Raw genomic sequence first — 21915 nt, 5'->3', positions numbered from 1 at the left:
GTCGGGCCCTCATGGCTTTCTGTGCATCTGTGCGCTGTTTAACACTCTGGCACTGCAAAACTTTGTGAACTGCATTCATTAGAATGCCCAGCAAGTTTTGTGATCAGCACAGCATCTTGGGACATATAGTTCACAAATATGTGCAGTGCCAGGTTTATCCATCACCACTGACAAGGATAAAAGCTAAAATCTAAAAATAAACTAAAAAAATAATGTACACCAGCACAATATAAACAAGCTGTGCATAAAGAGCCACCTTGTTGTTTCTGCATTATAGATGCAATCTAAATGCCCCTCGCATAATGATCGACAAATCAGATAGGCTGAAATGTATTATTAATATCTATTTATTTTTTTAAGTTAACGTATAAACAGTCTCCGTGCAATTCTGATCACGATAATATTTGATTTCTTGTTAGCACTTGACATGCCTACTGTAACAGAGGGGATAATGTTAAATACTCAAAGTGATTCACCGAGATTTATCATGTTTTTGGTACATCCCTGGGAATATGTGTTCTTACAAACAAGCTTAATGTTACTTATTTTACAGAAACTGGAGGGATGAAAGATTTGAAAGGACAGACCCTGGCAGGTAGGTGTAGCGGCCAAAGCGTTAAAATGTAAAAAGATTGCACTGTTAGCATTTGAACTTGCAATGTTTTTAATTAATGATTTACATTTAGAATTTGTTGGATTTACTAAAAACATTCAGTGGCACACAATTTCATTAAAAAAAACAAAAAAAACAAAAGAAAACCCAAAAAACTGTAATTACACAGAAATGGTATTACAATTTCACAACGAACATACGTTTTTGTTTTTTTAGCAGCCTAAAAGCAAAATAGTGATTTAAACAATATGCAAAGAAAACACAGTTCAACACATTTCCAATTTACGAAATCGGGCATCCTGACCAGCTGGGCTCATTGAGACCAATGGGAGACTGAACTCAAGCAAGCAAGCACTCATGCACAATATCAACAGAGGAGTGGGTTATGGGAACAATTGGTTGAGTAACATTATCAAAATGGCAGCACATATTACCCGGTTCAGTCGGCTGATGTAAGTTGATTTTATAGACACATCTGCTTGCTATTTGACAAAACCATATAGATTAATAGTGTTTACTGGGATGTATAGACTACAAAACATCATAAAAAAAGAACGGTGACATTCCCTCTAGCACAGGACTTTTAATGGTTGTGCTTCTTCGTCTGACCACAAGATGGGGCATCGTCCATTTTTAAGTGGACTACTACCATGCACACAGGTTAAAGATAAAGGAGACATGGCAAAATGCAGGCACATGTATACACAAGTCTTTCTTTTTAATCACATTTTTGCCACTTTGCCTTAATTTTAATGTTTGTTTCTAACCGATTAGTAGAGAGACCCCTAACATGCATTACTTGAGCTGATATTGTTTTCTAGTAACGTCACACAATAAACTAATTTTCCGTATTAAAAGAATTGATGGACTCATATCTATGCCAATCAGACATGCCCCTGCTTCCCTCCCTTAGTTATACTCGTTATTAATTTCCATTGTGATAAAGTGACATTAAATATGACATACATATTTTGTGATAAAGTGACATTAAATATGACATACGAAAAGCATACATGGAGAAATACAATGTAACTTTATGGTCATGCTGTAATCTGAATGTTTCCAAATGCAAGCTGGCTGGTAAATAAGCACACATATCATACCCAAAGAGGCAATACTGCACATACTGTGTTGGGAAACTACAACTGGAAGGATTCAGCAATGCCAACAGCTAAACTGGCCAGTACCTAGCAATGCCAACAGCTAAACTGGCCAGTACCCAGCAATGCCAACAGCTAAACTGGCCAGTACCTAGCAATGCCAACAGCTAAACTGGCCAGTACCTAGCAATGCCAACAGCTAAACTGGCCAGTACCTAGCAATGTCAACAGCTAAACTGGCCAGTACCTAGCAATGCCAACAGCTAAACTGGCCAGTACCTAGCAATGCCAACAGCTAAACTGGCCAGTACCTAGCAATGCCAACAGCTAAACTGGCCAGTACCTAGCAATGCCAACAGCTAAACTGGCCAGTACCCAGCAATGCCAACAGCTAAACTGGCCAGTACCTGGCAATGACAACAGCTAAACTGGCCAGTACCCGGCAATGCCAACAGCTAAACTGGCCAGTACCCGGCAATGCCAACAGCTAAACTGGCCAGTACCCGGAAATGCCAACAGCTAAACTGGCGGCATGACGTAGGACGTGGGACGTCAGCCGGAAGTGAGGTGTTGCGTGAGCGTGGAGGTGGCGTGTGGGGAGAGTAAACTAGAGGAGCGGCGGCGTTCTCTAACTGAGGTCTAACTGAGGTGTCTGAAAAACTTTACAACCCCGAGAGGTGACGACCGAGGAACGTTCCTGGCAATACCAAGTATAAGGTACGCCTGTGGCACGATCAGAGGAACAACGGCGCATAATCCGAGGTACCTGCCAACAATCATCTTAATACCGCCAGGTACCGGCTAATGAGATTGCCCTATTACACCAAATCTAAGGTATGAGCTGATATTTGACTCTTTGATGAAGTAAAAAGTCTTATAATCGATTAAGGTAAGACCCTATTTGGACTTAAAGAAAAGCTCGTCTTTTTGGGGGGAAAAACAGATAAGATAAGGAGGACTAATTAAAGAGACTAAAGAGACTAAAGAGAGGAAGGGAAAGACGGTGGGGGAGTCTGGGATAGAGTCTGGGATAGAGGAGAAGGGGGGAAAGGGACAGGAAAGCAAGAGAGAAAGATATAAAGGAGAATCCCAAATCCCAAATCAAAAGACAATGGCCCCCAGGAAAGAGAAACAGGTGGAATCAGATAAATCTGATAAATCAAAGACCATAAACACCTTTTACTCCCCAAAAATCACACAATCCCCCACCAAAACAAACAAGATTATCAATTACACCAGAGGACTCCCTGCTCCAAACCAATATAGAAGCAGGGAGTGCAATACCACAAAAAACATGCTCACAAGAAAGTATGATAGAAGCATTGGATAATCTGTATTGTAAGATTAAACAAGACCTCCAAGTAACATCAACTGAACTCAAAAATGAAGTAATAGAAATAAAAGAGAAATTAGAAAACCAAAATCAAAGTTTCATAAAATTGCAAGATGAAATCCAAACGCTCCAGGTACAAAATAACTTAATGAAATCTAAAATACTAACTCTCGAACAGAAACTCACAGAAATAGAGGATAGATCAAGAAGGAATAATATCCGTATAAAAGGTATACCAGAAAATATTAATCACGATGATCTGGAAAAATACCTAAAAGAATTTGTGGACCAATTTGTTGATAATCACCACGAAGGAGTACATCCTTTTGAAAGATGGCACAGGTTACCAAAACCAACGGGAATTAACCCCTCTGAGCCTAGGGACGTTATTGTCCGATTTATGAACTGCCTCATAAAAGATAAGTTTCTACAGAAAATCAGATACCAGAGACCACATGATGAAAAGTTTTCAGGACTCACCATATACCCTGACCTATCAGCAGCCACACGTATGACTAGGAAAAAATTCCAAGATATAACACTGCAACTACGAAAAAATAATATTCATTACAGATGGGGTTTTCCTGTAAAACTAATTATCCCTCATAAAGGGAAAACTATAATTATTTCTGACCCACTAGAGGATCTGGGTAAACTGGGACTATTTTAAGCGGAACGCCACCGCCAAAAATACATAGAAAAAGAGATGTGTATGGGGGTTAAGTAGAGGAGAGGGAAATTTTTTTTTTTTTTTAACGAATAATGAATTATGGTTTACTTGAAAAAGAAATGATAAAATAATAGAAATATAGACATAATGAAGAAAATAACATTAGCAGGATTATAAACGAAACTGTAGACTATGATGAACGACCAAACATATACATAGAATCTTAAATTCTCTATACCGTCCTATAACAACTGTGTGACAGTGTGACCTATAGCGAGTGTGAAGGCGTTTAATAGAGATTAATTTAGGGTTTTTTCACGCTAAAATTTTTTTTCTGGCACTTATAATAGAAAGACACGTATAACATTTAAACTATTTTTAGGCAAAATTAACAATCAAGGGGGAGCAACTTTAAAGAAAATTGGACTCAGTAGACACCTCAATGAAATGGGGTAATTTAGAATCCAAATACACAACACCTGAATCAAATAACAGATATAGTTTTTTCCTTTATTTTTTCTTTTTTTTCTTTTTTTTTCTTTTAAGATAATGAAACAGAGGTCACGTATAAAATGGATTAAGGGAACAAAATTTAATACACAATATACACAATACACAATACACATTATAGATAATTATAGATAATTAACACTACTAATATTACAATAGGATATTGACGGTGGTGAATGGTGATAATCAGAGATATATTACTAAAATCACAATGAAGCTGAAGGCCTGGGCAGTCAATATAGAAACAATTATAAAAATCAAGGTATTTGGATGGGAAGGGTTCATTAGTGTGTATATATATCCGTGTATGTCTATATACATATATGTAGATATGGGTGAGTGTGTGAATCTGTATACATGTATGTGTGTGTTTGTATGAATTATCCTTTTTTTTTTTTTTTTTTTTTTTTTTTCCTTTCCTCTCTCGTGCTTCCCCCTCCCTTTTTTTTTTCCTCTCCCCTTCCACACACCACGTCAGCAACTGTGCTCTAGCTAGGAGCTCAATTTGGAGTAGCTAGACAATGTATAATCCAGTGGAATATTATCCAGGGATTATTCCAAACTGGAGACCCTGTTTTCCTTTAAGGGATATAGGATTACTTGTATGTATGAATGTGTGCACCAGGGGCATATGGAGAGTGAAGTGGAGTGAAGTTCCCAAAATTATTACTATAGATTACAAAGGATCAGTAAAGATCTGCGAATATGGTTAGGGTGTTATCTATTAATGCCCAGGGTTTGAACACCCCCCAAAACAGAGGATATTTATATGATACAATTAGGAAAAATAAAATAGACCTATGTTTCGTTCAGGAGACACATTGGCAGAAGCAGAAAAATAATTACTGGAAATTCTCTAAATTCCCAATAATCTTTACATCAGACTATATTAAAAAGAAGAGAGGAGTCGCAATAATGATTTCAGCACATATTAAATTCGAACTTATCATGGAAAAAAAAGATAACCAAGGTAGAAGTCTGATCCTAATCTGTAAGTTAAATGAAGAAATATATACACTAGTAAATCTATACGCACCAAATATCTACTCTAGTAAATTTTTAAAATCACTTTTTAAGGAAATCGAAAAAATCAAAAAAGGAACTTTATTAATAGCTGGGGATATGAATGTTACACCAGACGTAAAAATGGATAGAACACTAACTAATAAGAGTAATCATTATACAAGAAAAATAATTAATAATGCCAGATCATTTACTAATGCCATGATAGAACACGATCTATATGATATCTGGAGGGTTCATCACCCTAACACCAGGGATTATTCGTATTTTTCTCATGTACATAAAACCTATTCTAGAATAGACATTTTTCTAACAAATTCGTACAGATTACATAAGTTTGAGAATTCTAACATTGATAATATATCCTGGTCAGATCATGCACCGATAATAACTAATATTAAACAAAAAAATGACACCAAGGTAACTACACCTTGGAGGATGAAAGATGAAATTCTAGACTCACTATCTGGCCTAAAATACTTGAAAGACCAAGCAGAAGAATTTATAAGATTTAATGATAATAAAGAAGTATCTAATACTACTCTTTGGTGTACATATAAATGTTTCATGAGGGGAAATTTTATAAAAATTGGAGCAAAATTGAAAAAAGAACAGGGGAAAAATTTAACGGATCTCTATATAGAACTAGCCATATTAGAAAATACTAATAAAAAAGATTTCAATATATTAAAATTAAACAAAATTAAACAAATACAAACCCAAATTAAAATTAGTTTATCAAATAAAGTGAACAATGCAATTATAAGGTTAAAACAGCTGTGGTATCATGGAGAAAATAGAACGAGTAAAGTTTTTTCTGATAAACTAAAATTCAAAAAAAGACAACAAAGGATTACAAAGATCAAATATAACAACAAAGATCATTTATCCCCAATTGACATAGGGGAAGTATTTGGTCAATATTATAAGTCACTATATAACCTCCCAAAGATTACCTCAACGCCTGAAGAGATAGATACCTTCCTATCTACCTGTAAATTACCAAAAATTAATATAGAACAGATTAAAGATTTGGAATCTCCGATATCTATGACAGAGATTACCCATGCTATAAAAACACTCCGTAAAGGGAAAGCTCCGGGACCAGATGGTCTAACGGATTCCTTTTATAAAACATTTTCTACCCCTATTGCTTCTTTTCTCTTTAAAGTTTATAATGAAGTAAGAGACCAGAAAAAATTCCCCAACGAAATGTTACAAACAATGATTACTCCCATTCTAAAACCAGAGAAAGACCCACATTTTGTATCGAATTATAGACCTATTTCGTTATTAAACATTGATATAAAGATCTTTTCAAGGATAATAGCTGATAGAATAAAAAAAATTGTCCCGACTTTAATCCATCCAGATCAAGCCGGATTTATCATGGGTAGGAAAGGAGCTCATAATGTACGCAGACTCTTAAATTTAATACAGGTAATAGATGATAATAGGATCCCATCGTTGTTTGTGGCCGTGGATGCAGAGAAGGCCTTCGACAGGGTAAACTGGTTGTTCCTGTCGAGGGTCCTCAAAGCATTTGGGTTTCAAGATTTCATATATGATTTGATCTGGTCTCTTTATACTAACCCAACGGCGAGGGTTATGGGAAGGGGTATTGCATCTGAATGGTTTGATGTAAATAATGGTACACGCCAGGGATGTCCACTTGCCCCATTGCTATATGCTTTGACTATAGAACCACTCGCCTCAGCTATTAGATTAGACCAAAAAATTCAAGGGATTCATCTTGCCGGCAAACAAGTCAAGGTTCTATTATATGCAGATGATATAATTCTAAAATTAACTGAATGCGAGGATTCATTATATCATTTTATGGAATTAATTGAGAAATATAGATCTATCTCTAATTATAAAATCAATGTAAATAAAACACAGGTGATATACACCAACTTACCAGAACAACAACTTCTAACTCTAAAATCTAAATTTTCATTTATTTGGTCGAGTGAGAGCATAAAATATTTGGGAGTTAAAATAAGCTTTGACTGGAACCAAATAATTAAAATTAATTACTACCCATTGCTCAAAGATATGAAAGATACGTTACTTAAATGGAATAATCTATACGTATCATGGATAGGGAAATCTAATGCGGTTAGACATTATTTACTACCCAAACTTGAATATATAATGAGAACCATTCCTATGAAAGTCCCAAAAGACATATTAAAAGAATATCAAAAAATATTTTCACAATACCTATGGGGGAAAAAAAATCAAGAATAGCCCTCAAATACATAACTACAAAATTTAAGGACGGTGGAATATCATTCCCAGATGTGTATCAAATACATGACGCAATTATGTTCTCCCATATCCTAGAATGGAATAACGATAATATGGACAACTTGTGGATAGACCAAGAGCAAATCTCGAGTAATATATTTGATATTAAAATGTTATATTGGATTGATTCTTCAACATTCGCTAAATTAAAAATACAAAATAAGATAATACTGGATATTTTTTCTAATTTACAAACTTTGAAGAAGAAATTACAGATTACAGAACATCTAACTATAAATTCACCAATTGAAATAATACAAATATATATAGAGGACATTAACATTAAAAAATGGAAAGACAACGGTCTTGTAAAATTAGCTGATATTCTAAAACCAGATCTTAAAATAAAATCGTTTCAACAAATTCTTACTGACACAAAAGGACTTGATAACGAACATTTTACATATATTAGAATCAAACACTTTATACAATCTAAACCAGTACATAATATTTCACTTATAGATAATGTTCTTGGTATAGAACATAAGAATAATATGGTCTCAAAAATAAACAAGGTTCTATATAGTAGATACAATAAGGGAAAAATGAAATCTATGTTGAAATGGGAAAATGATATTGGAACTGAGTTTTCATTGGATCAATGGAGGGAGTCATTCGATTTGCTTGGAAAAGCGATTCATAGTATAAGTTTGTATGAATTACAGATTAAATTGGTCCATAGGTGGTATATGGTTCCAGCGAGAGTTGCAAGATTCCACTCTCCCACAGAACCTCTCTGTTGGAGATGCTTAAGATGTGACGGAACGTTTAGACAAATATGGTGGGATTGCAATGCTTTGGATTCTTTAAAGCAAGTGACATCCACAAAAATCAATACCATTCTCAAAATAACAATGGACCTTTCTCCACAACTATTCTTGCTACATATGAATATTCCTACTAAAATTAAAACTATAAAATATCTAATAATTCATATTCTAATGGCGGTTAAAATTTGTATCGCCAGATATTGGAAAACTGTAAATATTCCCTCATGGAGAGAGGTGGAATCCCAAATAGGATATCAACGTTTAATGGAGAAACAGGTATATAGAAACCTTAATATGACAAACAAACACATTAAGATATGGGAACCCTGGACAACTGAGATATCCACTAACCAATAACATAGAATATACTAAAAGAAACTGGTCCTTAAACTTATAAATTTCCGCGATATGCTCCCTAATGCCCCTGGTGCACTGTGTGAATGAACAATTTTCCACGTATGTTTTGTTTGTTTAGTCTGATAAGATATAACCAGGGGAGCTAGGCATCCTTTACTAGCTAACATAGATTACGAGAGGGCAATTGACATGATGCTGATGCTCCATGGCCGGTCTTACGTTAAATTAAAATAATATAATAAAACGAATTTTGATGAAATCTTAAATAGAACTTTTTGTATATACAATAACATATGATGAATTGGCACCTACCCTATTCCTAAGCGATACCAACTCATGGGACAGAAGCCGTTCTGATGTAAAAAAAAAAAAAAAAAAAAAAAAAAATAAACTGGCCAGTACCAGGCAATGCCAACAGCTAAACTGGCCAGTACCCAGCAATGCCAACAGCTAAACTGGCCAGTACCTAGCAATGCCAACAGCTAAACTGGCCAGTACCCAGCAATGCCAACAGCTAAACTGGCCAGTACCCAGCAATGCCAACAGCTAAACTGGCCAGTACCCAGCAATGCCAACAGCTAAACTGGCCAGTACCCAGCAATGCCAACAGCTAAACTGGCCAGTACCCAGCAATGCCAACAGCTAAACTGGCCAGTACCCAGCAATGCCAACAGCTAAACTGGCCAGTACCCAGCAATGCCAACAGCTAAACTGGCCAGTACCCAGCAATGCCAACAGCTAAACTGGCCAGTACCCAGCAATGCCAACAGCTAAACTGGCCAGTACCCAGCAATGCCAACAGCTAAACTGGCCAGTACCCAGCAATGCCAACAGCTAAACTGGCCAGTACCCAGCAATGCCAACAGCTAAACTGGCCAGTACCCAGCAATGCCAACAGCTAAACTGGCCAGTACCCAGCAATGCCAACAGCTAAACTGGCCAGTACCCAGCAATGCCAACAGCTAAACTGGCCAGTACCTAGCAATGCCAACAGCTAAACTGGCCAGTACCTAGCAATGCCAACAGCTAAACTGGCCAGTACCCGGCAATGCCAACAGCTAAACTGGCCAGTACCTAGCAATGCCAACAGCTAAACTGGCCAGTACCTAGCAATGCCAACAGCTAAACTGGCCAGTACCTAGCAATGCCAACAGCTAAACTGGCCAGTACCTAGCAATGCCAACAGCTAAACTGGCCAGTACCTAGCAATGCCAACAGCTAAACTGGCCAGTACCTGGCAATGCCAACAGCTAAATTGGCCAGTACCCGGCAATGCCAACAGCTAAACTGGCCAGTACCCGGCAATGCCAACAGCTAAACTGGCCAGTACCTGGCAATGCCAACAGCTAAACTGGCCAGTACCTAGCAATGCCAACAGCTAAACTGGCCAGTACCCGGCAATGCCAACAGCTAAACTGGCCAGTACCCGGCAATGCCAACAGCTAAACTGGCCAGTACCTAGCAATGCCAACAGCTAAACTGGCCAGTACCTAGCAATGCCAACAGCTAAACTGGCCAGTACCCAGCAATGCCAACAGCTAAACTGGCCAGTACCTGGCAATGACAACAGCTAAACTGGCCAGTACCTAGCAATGCCAACAGCTAAACTGGCCAGTACCCAGCAATGCCAACAGCTAAACTGGCCAGTACCTAGCAATGCCAACAGCTAAACTGGCCAGTACCTAGCAATGCCAACAGCTAAACTGGCCAGTACCCAGCAATACCAAAATGGCAAATTCACTGCTCACCAAGTCATGTCGTAAACTGAACTAACTCCATCAGAGACTGAAATCTCAGTTTATCACAGCTAAACAACCATCTGCAATAATGTCAATAATGTGTTTTGAGATTTACGCAATATTTAATGGTCAACAAAAGACTTGCAAAATGTAGACTACTTTACCAGAAATCCCTGGATACGTAGTTGCCAATGTAATGTTTTTAAAAAATAAACCTCAAGAACTAGCACTTCAAAACTAGTTCATATTCATTCACAGAACAGTTCACAGTCCATAAAGACCTATTCTGTTAGGCAGCCAGGAATGGTGGAGAATTGAAGAAGAAAAAAAGTTGACATTTTAAAAATCGCTAAACGGGAAAATGCTGGGTTGGAAAAAATCCCCAGCTCAGCAAATTAACGCTAAAATGTGGAATTGTCTTGCTAATTCTTCACCAAACTGCAGTAAATGAACCTGTTTTTGGCCATCAGAAGTAAATGTCATCATATCTCCTCATATTCTCTTACATGGTATATGTATGCTATTTAGGAAGGAATTTCAAGGCTGTTTGTTTACAAGAAGGAACAAGTTACATATTTAAAGAAGGAAAAAAAATCCCATACATATTTTGAATTATTGTTAATAAAAACCACAGCTTGTTTGAACAAATCCTAACCTCTGAGAAATTCTAACATGAATTTATTTCAAATTTTTCTTTTAAAAAACGTATTCTGTTTTTACCAAATTGATTCATCTTGTATATCTCTTGGTAGTAAAACAATAGCATTTATCCCAGCGTGAAAGCAATGAAGAACAGTACACACTTTGTAAAATTGCAATGTTAACAAAAGCTACACTGCGACTGTCTGCAGCAACATAAAACTACTATACTGCCACCAGATTAAATAAAACGTCATTAAATAAGCAATAATATGGATTCACATTACGTTTTAGCTGTCCATTTTCCTAGTCGATTGTGTTATATTTGGCTCCTATAATTTGGAGTGTTAAGTGCATTACCCAAAGTCATAAATTGCACTGTATTAAAAATTAACCTAACCAAGGCCACTGGACAGATCCAGATATCAATGAATCAGAAGGGTAAAAATCATTACCCACTACTAAATGCACCCCAACCAAAAAAAAGGGGGAGGTGGGGGGGTGGTGCAGAGTGACAATTGGAAGCAACCGTAAATGTACATATTACAAAGCTAAGCTCTAAACAAGTTCGCCAGTTTTTATCTTTCTGACAATCTAAATGATTACTTTTATACTTGGAGATGTGTGTTACAACCAATATTGCATTGTAACCTTATAAATAATCACACACAAAAAGCGCTTTCAATTAAATTAGTAAATATATTTAAAGAGTTTGTGAAAATGACAGAAAAGGGGGGATACGCATATGGTTTGTGGCCTATATACAAACAAAAATAAATAATTTACTTTACTTAAAAGTTTATGCAGCACAAAAAACAAGGAGCAACTCAAACCAGAAAAAGTAAACTAACCTCTCAAATTAGTTTAAAAAAAAAAAAAAAAAGTTCTCTAAATACAGCGATATCTATAAATATTGTAAGACATAACGAAGTCACAGCTCAATTTTGTTACACTTAGATTATTCTTTGTAACATGTGTGACTGAAGGGCCAGTTCTTGATTTAGGTTCCTCCCTCCTCAGTACTATCCATAAGAGCTAAACCACATGCATTGAAATTTGTCGAGACTATATGGGACGCAGAAAATACAATACATTTAGGCTGACATGAACTTGAAACACTGACGGTTTAATCACATATAGCTGCCAGGAGTCTATTCGCAGGAGTAAATATTAACAAGATTAGCAAGATCTTTCATGAAATCTTTGAATTAATGGGTCAGGCAAATACAGGCCTGTTAGACTGAGACCTTAAAACATGAGATTGGGCTAAAGAAAATATTTCTTTATATTAAACACAGAACCCAAAATTAAACTTTGGGACAGAGCCAGTCCAGTCAAAGTCAAGGGCATACTGTAGAATCAATAACTAATCATATTAATATTCAACGTTTACATTAAATTCTATTAAATATTTGCCCTTTTAGACCCCTATATCAGTTAAGTAGTTTAGTACCCCATTTTGTGGTCAGTGCTTGGTTTATTGTTATTTTCATTATTTTTAATAATTGAAAAAAAATCCCTCCATTTCCAAAAGAGGTTCTGAATCTCAACGCATTAAAGAATCTATCAGGCAACCACACTGAGCAGCCAATGTGGCACAACACTGATTGCCAGGGACAGCTTTAAAATTACACTGGCTACCAGCATGGTACAGCACTGGCCACTCAAAGAAAGGAGCAAAGGAAGACACAGACATAAGTAAGCTACCGCGTTCTACACGACAAGTCAAACAATTCCCGAATTACTTAAGATCAATTTGATCTGCACACATAGCCTTGAAGTAACCCTGCAGAAACTTTTGCCAATGTTGCGTTTCATTTATAAGAAAACAATGGGTATTTTTCCGCATTCTTCAATAAATGGCAAGCGTTATTCAGGAGCACTTTGATTTTACTACTGCTACCGTTTCCTCTTTGCAGTGACCACTTTCAGAGCTGGTGGACATGCTGTTTCTGACAGAAGTCACCATATAGAGGTAATACTTGTCAGATTTACTTTCAGAGACCCCTAGAGGCCTCCTTCATTAAGCTAAGGAGTGTGATAGGTGGAAAAATTTTTAATTGGCATTACTATTTGAATGCGGTTGTGCCTGTGTAAACAGAAGGTCGAACAAAACACAACCAACCTAACTCTACTCTGCCGTGATCGATGGTTTGACCTGTAGACTCAACGATCAGCTCTCTGTCCTGAAGGGATTAAATTCTAGGGGGCTGCATTCTACATATAGGTCTATGCATCTGTCGTAACTCTGTGGTGCTTCCTGTCAGGGGCAGCAAAATCTCCAGCCCCTGTGACACAGAAAGCAGAAACAAAAACAGCAATAATTTCCAGAAAAGACACAATTTTTTTTTTAAATAACATGAACATTTGTTTGCGTAGGAGGGCAAAGACAGAATCATGTTCTTCTATAATCACCAAATATACAAGATCACTTTCATTAGCATTAGATATATCAAATTACTTAAAATCAAAACTATTCTTGCCTATTTAAATTACTTTTTTCTTAATGACGACACTCCTGTGAAACAATATTGCTTACTAGCAAACTATTTACATTATATCGTCCTGCTCATGTTTTTCTGACGGGTGAAGACAGATGTCCAGGTCTAAGGTTCCATTGAGTCCCAAGCGTTTACCAGGATATCAAATCTATCATTTTCAGACGTTCAAATCTTGTCTTTGATGACAAATAGGTTCCTTTGTGTTTTCTATCTACAAATTAAACTAGATGACCAGTTATTTTACTTGTTCCCAGACTAGTCTTTAAGATTCCTGTATAGGTCAGCATCTAGTAATACCATTGTACGAATTCTTAAGTAAATCTGAGGCTCAGCTAAAAATACATAATATCTCAGGTTTAATTAGTATTGTGCGTTTAATGTGAAGAAGGAACTGTATTTCGAATACAGTAGGGTATGTTCAGTTTTTAGTAGCCACTTAGTCACAAACACTGGACAAAATTTGCGTTCAAATTAGTTTTTTGCATTTTCAAATATTAACACTAACTTTGGCCAGTGTTTGTGACCAAGTGGCTATTAAAAAAAGACTGGACATACTCCATTTGCAATACCTTGGGTTGTCTACTTTTGCAAATGGTATGCCATCATGGGGGTAATTCTGATTCCTGGGCTACCATATGGTATCAAAGGCAACCTAACCAATCTGGCGAATTTCAATGCGAAAAAACTGAAATATGTAACACGCTATATTTGACCCTGTAACTTCCCAAAACACCATAAAACCTGTACATAGGGGGTACTGTTTTACACGTGAGACATTGCTGAATACAAATATGTGTATTTTATTGCAGTAAAAGCAAACAGTATTTTGACATTCACAGTTAAAATGTCACGTAGAACTAAAACAATTTAAAAAATTCTTATTTTCTCCCATTTTTTTATATTTTTTTCATATTAAATTATGTTCCATACCTAAATATTTGATATGAAATGAAAGCCCTGTTTCCCCTGAATAAAATGATATATAATAAGGGGGGGTGCATTTAATATGAAAGAGGTGAATTACGGTTGGACAGACATATAGCGCAAATGCCAGGTTTTGTTTACGTTTTTTTTGGATCACAACTTTTACATTTGGCTGCGGTCTTAAGGGGTTAATGATATTTATGTGATGGGGAATATATTTGGGGGAAATATAAAAAAAAACCAAAAAAAAAAAACACATCTTTGGCTTGTTACTCAGGTTATTTTTTTTTCTCTCCTAGCAATAAACCTAGTCAATGCTAAGGACTGATAATATGCCTCTGTCGACTTCTATATTCTACCTTAGCTAGGAGTGACCTCATTTTTGTGTGACGGCCTAGCCTTATCGTGACAATCAGGCACCATTGAATACTGTCCTAGTTAAAGCTTTTTTCCCTCAATTTTTTTCTCTGTAATTTAAACTAAAAAAGAAGTCCTTTAAATACATTATTTAATGTCATAGTGCGCCTTTAAGTAAGCGCTTTGTAATACAGTGCTACATACTAATTTGAAAATGAAATTAAGCATATTACTCTGCTAAACAAACAATACACACAATATATCGGAGCTTTGCAACTGTGTTAACAAGGGCCAAAATGGAAGAGTATACTCAGTGAACAAAAATGACTAAATCTAGCTTTGTGCCAGTGAGAATCCGATTAACTCAGCACTGCTTAAGCGGCATCAAGTAACTAATCTACTGGATGGTACGGGACTGTATGCTTATGGAATCTCTTTATTACCCTACGTTTTCTTAAGCTAGCCACATGTCCCATTTCTCCATGTGTGTGTATGCATGTTGACTGCAATGAGTACCCACAATAGGCCAAAGATGGTCCAATTAGCTTAAAATCTTGAATTTCGAAATTAACCTTTCAACGACGACTTCGAAGGACATCTTAAGTTTCAGGTAGTTTGCAGATACAGAACTAACCAGAAATTGTACAGATTGAGAGAGAAATAAAAACAAAACAAAACCTCAATTTATTTTCAAGCTTCTTTCCAGACCTAGGATACAAGTGTTCAGGATTAATTAAAAAACAATCTACAGATACATCGCCGTAGTGAGTCCAGAGAAACCTTTAACTCTCCATGTACACTAACACTGAACTGAACTGAACTGCCTTAGTTTATGATTGAGACCAATAAACTTAATGAGGAGTTTGTTTAAGACTGATAACTATGCATCGAATTAATGCCTATGAAGGCCCAAAATCCCACCTACCTCTTTTTGATCAAGCTGGAGCGAGGACTTAATCAGGTCTCGCAGGGCAGTAAGTTGCTTTTTCTCTTCATCTTGTGTTTGCTTTATCTAGAGAGGAAAGGAATTGCGTATGTTACCTTGAGTTTCAATTCATTCACTTTTTATTAAGCAAAGAAATGATCAAACGCGAGAATAGTGCTTGCATTCTTTTTAACAACAGAAAAATGAGTAGACACATTTTAGCTAGCTATTAGAATGTATCTTTACCCTTGAAGCTATGATTTCTCTTAAACCAATTAAATATATTTCTGTGCATTATTCGATTTGAGTCGCTCGCCAGTTCTGGACTTTTCCCCCATCAGTGGAGGACAATCAGTCCCTGGGTCACTTCGATCTAGCTCAACAAACTCAATGTGCAGCACAGAATATAAATACATTACTGTAAAGAGAGGATTTCTTTTTTTCTTCTTTTATTGATTTTTTTTTTTAGTCTGGCTAAATTCGTTTAGAGGAAAAAAATCTTACAAAATGTTAATTAAATAGCGAGCCACAATGAAACGCATTTGCCTTTTAAAATACGCTTCTCTATATTGAGGTCAATATTAATTAAAATTGCAGCAGAGAGAACACTCATTTATAGCACACACAACTAGTAGGAGAGGTTCAATTCTGATCCTTATTTTATTTTCCACATAAAGCCAAATCGGGAAAAAAAAAACCCGATCCCATGACTGTGAGTAACGTTCTACACACCAGCTGTTCAGAGAAGGAAGTTGGTGCAGTTACAAACCCATTATTGGTCACACAGCTGACTTGGTAGCATTTTAATATGCCTACCTGTCTTAATTTGACATTATCTGCACCCTGAGCTCATGGTTTCTTATTTATGTACGCCTTACGTACTCCGTAGCAAATAAAACTGCTGTATCTTTTAATCCATTTTTGTTTTTAGACCAATATTTTGACTTCTATTTTGTATTTGCTTTCAATATTTTCCAACATACTCTGGTGACAGGTTTGTCAAATCATTCTTTAAAAAAAAAAAAAAAAAATCAAACAAAACTAAGGAAAGTAAAATATACCCAGAGCCAGGATGTAACGGAACTGCAGTAGAAATTAAAAAATAGAATCAACCATTTTCCTGAACAGAAGTTCATTGTACAAGCAAGTGTCCACTTGCCTCTCTTCTGTCTCTGATTGGATGTCCTCCCGCTTTCTAAAGCTCAAACTGTCTGAAACTAAGCATCTTATCTTTCCCCTTTATAATAATAATCCTCCTCTGCTGCTCTACCTGCAAGTGGTACGCACAAGCTTGTTGCAATGGTGTTATCTTTAATTGGTCTCACCTTTCCATGTCATATCAAGTCTTTTGCCAAATCCTGACAATTCCATGTTAAAATATTGCCCATGTCCACCACTTTCTTATGCAAGATGCTACTAAGGATCTGGTTTATGCTCATGTAAATTCTCATATTAAAGGACCACTATAGTGCCAGGAAAACATACTCGTTCTCCTGGCACTAAAGTGCCCTTAGGGTGCCCCCACTCTCAGGGTCCCTCTCCCGCCGGGCTCTGGGGGGAGGAAGGGGTTAAACTTACCTCTTTCTCCAGCGCCGGGCGGGGAGCTCTCCTCCTCCTCTCCGGCTGAATGCGCATGTGCGGCAGGAACCGAAAGCACATGTGCGGCAGGAGCCGCGTGCGCGCGCATTCAGCCAGTCCATAGGAAAGCATTCTCAATGCTTTCCTATAGACGCTGGCTTCTTCTCACTGTGAAAATCACAGTGTGAAGTGCCTCATGCGGCTGCCAATGAGACAGCCACTAGAGGCTGGATTAACCCATTTATAAACATAGCAGTTTCTCTGAAACTGCTATGTTTATAGAAAAAAGGGTTAAACCTAGCTGGACCAGGCACCCAGACCACTTCATTAAGCTGAAGTGGTCTGGGTGGCTATAGTGGTCCTTTAACTATGTAATTGGTCTCTACGGACACAATACTGCCTCCCTAAGGCTGTAATGAATGCTGCTGCCAGGCTTACTTTTCCTCTTCTGTCATGCCATTCATACATCACCCCTCTTATCAACCTTTACATTGGCTTCCTGTACCCTATCGGATTCAATTCAAAATATTACCTCTTACCTACAAGTCTCTCAACAACTCTACCCCCCTGCAACATTTTGTCACTAATTTGTAGGTACAGCTCTTCTCCGCCACTTCTGGTGAACATCTCCTGTTTGCTGCTCGTACCTCCCGTACTGCTCTACTCGTTTGGAACTACCTACCTCCCACCATCAGACCTTTCTCTAGTCTCCAATATTTAAGAAGTCCCTAAAACTGCACCTCTTCAGAGTAGCCTATGGACTGCTAGGGTAACTTGGTAATTCTCCCAACTTAATTAGTGGGTCCGTTCTCCTCTTCACTCATATTTAAAAATAGCTTGTCTCATTTATCGAAATCCCTTAATACTATTGTTAAGCGCTGCGGAAAATGTTGATGTTATTTAAATGCCAATCATAACACAAACAAAAGGGAAGGGGAGAAAGCCTTTTAGTTTCTAGCTTAGACATTTGATTGCAAGCTTACAGGCAATGCCCTCTCTTTGAATCTTTGGGTTTGTACAAAAGGTTTAATATAAAAAAAAAAAAAAGAATAACTCTTAACCCCTTAAGGACACATGACGTGTGACATGTCATGATTCCCTTTTATTCCAGAAATTTGGTCCTTAAGGGGTTAAACAGATCATAATGAATGACTTACGTTGTATAAATCCGCAGCCAATTTTTCAATGTACTGCTTGAGTTTGTCTGCCGTTTTCAGGCCGTCCTGGAAGAAACTGCAAAGGAGAACGGTCATAAACCAAACTGAGCATTCTCATACAGCATATTATGGAGCAGTAAGCAATCTGCATGCTTTTACTGGAGAGGGAGGAGATGGAATCCGTCTGACTAATACACAAACATGTGAAATCCCAGATGTGGCATCCAATATCCTTATTACTGCAATGCTAAGAACAAAAACAAAACTAGTCTAGCAAGTCCCTTGTTTGTATCCCTTTAAATGCCAGGCCGTGTTGCTTAGGTCACAAAAAAGAGAGGATCCATTTTTAAGATCCACCTATTTTTAAACACGTCTGCACTGTAAGTAGGTCAGGAGGAAAACCGTAATCAATTGTTATTACAGAAAATAAAAGGTAACCTGCCTGGTATATATAATACATACCATAAAGGATCTAGGGCACTCACTCAACACCAACTTCAAAATGAAATTATAATAAATTTTTTATTATTATTAAATACCTGACTTAGGCAAAACTAATGAGAATCATACATTGTATAAGCGAGTGTGTATATATATCTATCTTTGCTGATGAAACATTTATAGTTTTAACATAAGCCAAATGAAAGCCAAGTCTTATTTTGATCCTGATATGAAGTCCTTTTGATTTTGATCCAAATAGGGCATAATTTGAATATGTAAAACAATCCCACATGCATTTCTAGACGCCTGGCATGTCAGGATTCATGACCTCCCCCTAGCGGTGAACTACCTGCACAGCCTTTTCTTCTGACTATAGTGAACTTAAAGACCCCCATAGCATAAGGGAAAGCCTGGAGATATAATGATGGTATTTAGGCCAGGGTATTCATTACAATATAATACACACACAGACATAATATAAAACAAAATTATGCCAATTTTCCTTTAAATGCTCTGCTTGTGTAGTACAAGTGTATATAATTTGTGAGCCAAAGAGCCCACTTTAGCTCTTCAATATATTTAGTAGATGCATTCATTGCACTTCATTGAGGTGAAGTGCTCTGGTGCAGTGGTCCTGTCCTTTTAACCTTGCAATGTAAAAGACTACAATGTTTATATTGCAGGGAGTCCACGTCTAGAGGGGCTTCTGCGGCATTGACAAAGTAAAACTATGTGACATGACGTAGAAGCCCCCATTGATTCAATGCTGCCTAGGGAGAAAGCCTGGATGTGCGCATGGTGCTCACCACTCATGCATACCAGGCTCCAATGCTGCTTTATGAAGAGCATTGGATTGGACCAACGATGGAGTGGGCCATGCCAAATTGCCAAAGTCCCCAGATGGTAACTGTGCTTTTATAACCGAGTAACAGAAATTTCCATGCAGCTGTATTCACCTAGATTTATTTGTGGACAGTCGTGTTTACCCACCGTTGGTGAAGCTGACGGAGATTGTTCAATGGAAGTTTTTGCAATCTCTGCATGCTAATCTCACTATTTGCTTCCTCAAGCAGTTATTTTACAGCCTATGGCAAAGATGCAGCTATTCCAGTGGAATCTTTTCGTTTTAATGATAGACAAGCACATGGAAAGTCTTTTGTATTCATCACCCACCCTGCCAGGTTAATAAACCGTGTGCTGCAATGCCTGCTGTATTCACAGATGTTCTATAAACCTTCCCACCTCCACTCAATAAAAATACAAAACTCAAAGAAAAGGCTAAAAGTCACATTCACAGATAATGGCTAGGACAGCGAGATCATCCCTGCTGAAATATGGGAGAAGTGGTCTGTTTCACAGCGACATTTAAAATATCTTGTTATGCGTTTTTTTGCCACACGCACGCACACACACACACACACACACATATATATATATTATTAGTTTATAAGGACTATGGTTGGCATGTCTCTTGATCTAGTCCGAGCCTTTAGTTTTTTTTTTTTTACTATGAGCTCTGTGTTACACAATTTGCCTTTCCTTTTCTGATTTCTATAGAATTTGACTTCAAGAACAGCTATAGTGTATTGGTTCTTAACTTTTTTGGGGGGCAAATTACATACAGCAATGGTTGCTGCTCCTTTTACTAACTTTACTTTTACACTTTGACTATAATCTATATATTATCACAGGTCCATATTGAGTACTATTTGATTTGTTCATAGTTAAAATGTCCTTAATATTAGGAAATATAACGCCAATGATAACGCTGTGTTTTTGCTTAGTTTTTTCTTGTATATATTATTAGTGATGAGATACTGCTTTATTATCTTGTTGTTTGCACTTATAGCATCTATGTGTATTTACATTTATGCTGGCTTGGCAGGGGCTGGTAGAATAAACGCTGAGCTAATATAATTTTTTGCTTTTCACCCCAAATGAATAGTATTTAGCTTTTATTGGGCCTTTTCTCTCACAGATGAACGCATTGACATAAACTACACATAGATCAGCATTTCTACAATTAGATGTGTACAGAGTTCTGGTAGCATATTGGCCCCCTCCGAGGGAAAGAGAATGTAATGAGCAGCGGTGCCTACTTCTGCTCGTGCGCAAGTGTACAAAACAGGGTGTGGAAGATCCTTCAGGAATGCAGAATCTTCAGTAGATCATCTTGCACATTGTTATGCTCTGTTATAGACGTATTGTGCGTTATAAGTTTGTATAGATTTGGCAAAGGGCCGCGGTCTGAAGCTTGAACCTTTGCCACATTTTGCTAAATAATCGGCTCCTATAGAATACATCTACCGACGGAAAAGTAATTTGAAATCCAGTCTGTAAGAATCCATATATAATATAGAAATATTATACAGAACATACATTTTATGGAAGGTGTATTTACAGTAGCCCACCTCCACAACAGTATCAGTTGTAAAAAGCTTGGTACACTGTATAAAATATATATAGATTGTATAACAATTGCATTGAATAGGCCTCTACCTTAATGCAACTTGTAAAGTGCTAAGTACATTTGCTAGTGGATACATACGCTGCATGACTACTACACCTCCCTCAACCACCGTAATGTATCTTGTGAAGGGCTGAAAGAACTATATATATATATACACACACTGTACTTACTGTAATATAACTTAAGTGCCAAGCACACCCGTTAAAGCTAAACAAAATAGACATACACTGTATAACTAGTGCACTCACTTTACCTCCTTCTAACCTGTAAAGTGCCAAGTACACCCATTATCGCTAGATATATACACATACATTGTAAAATGATTGCACATACTATATCCTCATCTAAATATTGCATCTCTGTTCCTGTTGATAAAAAGGTTCCTGTGCATGTTCTGATAAAAGCTGTATCTAAAACTGAATAACAATAAGGATACCTCAAGTTAATAATGTTTTACAGAAAGGATATGTGGAATGGGGTGGGAATGTGCCGCTG

At 37.1% G+C, this 21915-nt stretch overlaps 1 protein-coding gene across 1 annotated transcript in view; it reads right to left on the bottom strand.

Moving 5' to 3' along the window:
- Positions 1 to 21915, bottom strand: part of ASAP1 (ArfGAP with SH3 domain, ankyrin repeat and PH domain 1) — a 294522-nt gene that overhangs the window by 48853 nt on the left and 223754 nt on the right. Inside the window, exons 10-11 of the mRNA XM_063451064.1 lie at positions 18510 to 18585; positions 15775 to 15861 (exon numbers count right to left, since the gene is read on the bottom strand). Of these exons, the coding sequence (XP_063307134.1) occupies positions 15775 to 15861; positions 18510 to 18585 (163 nt within the window). The remainder of the gene's footprint in view (positions 1 to 15774; positions 15862 to 18509; positions 18586 to 21915) is intronic.

Source organism: Pelobates fuscus, chromosome 4, assembly GCF_036172605.1.
Source record: "Pelobates fuscus isolate aPelFus1 chromosome 4, aPelFus1.pri, whole genome shotgun sequence".
NCBI classification, from domain to species: domain Eukaryota; kingdom Metazoa; phylum Chordata; class Amphibia; order Anura; family Pelobatidae; genus Pelobates; species Pelobates fuscus.
This window is presented reverse-complemented; position numbering and strand designations above follow the sequence as displayed.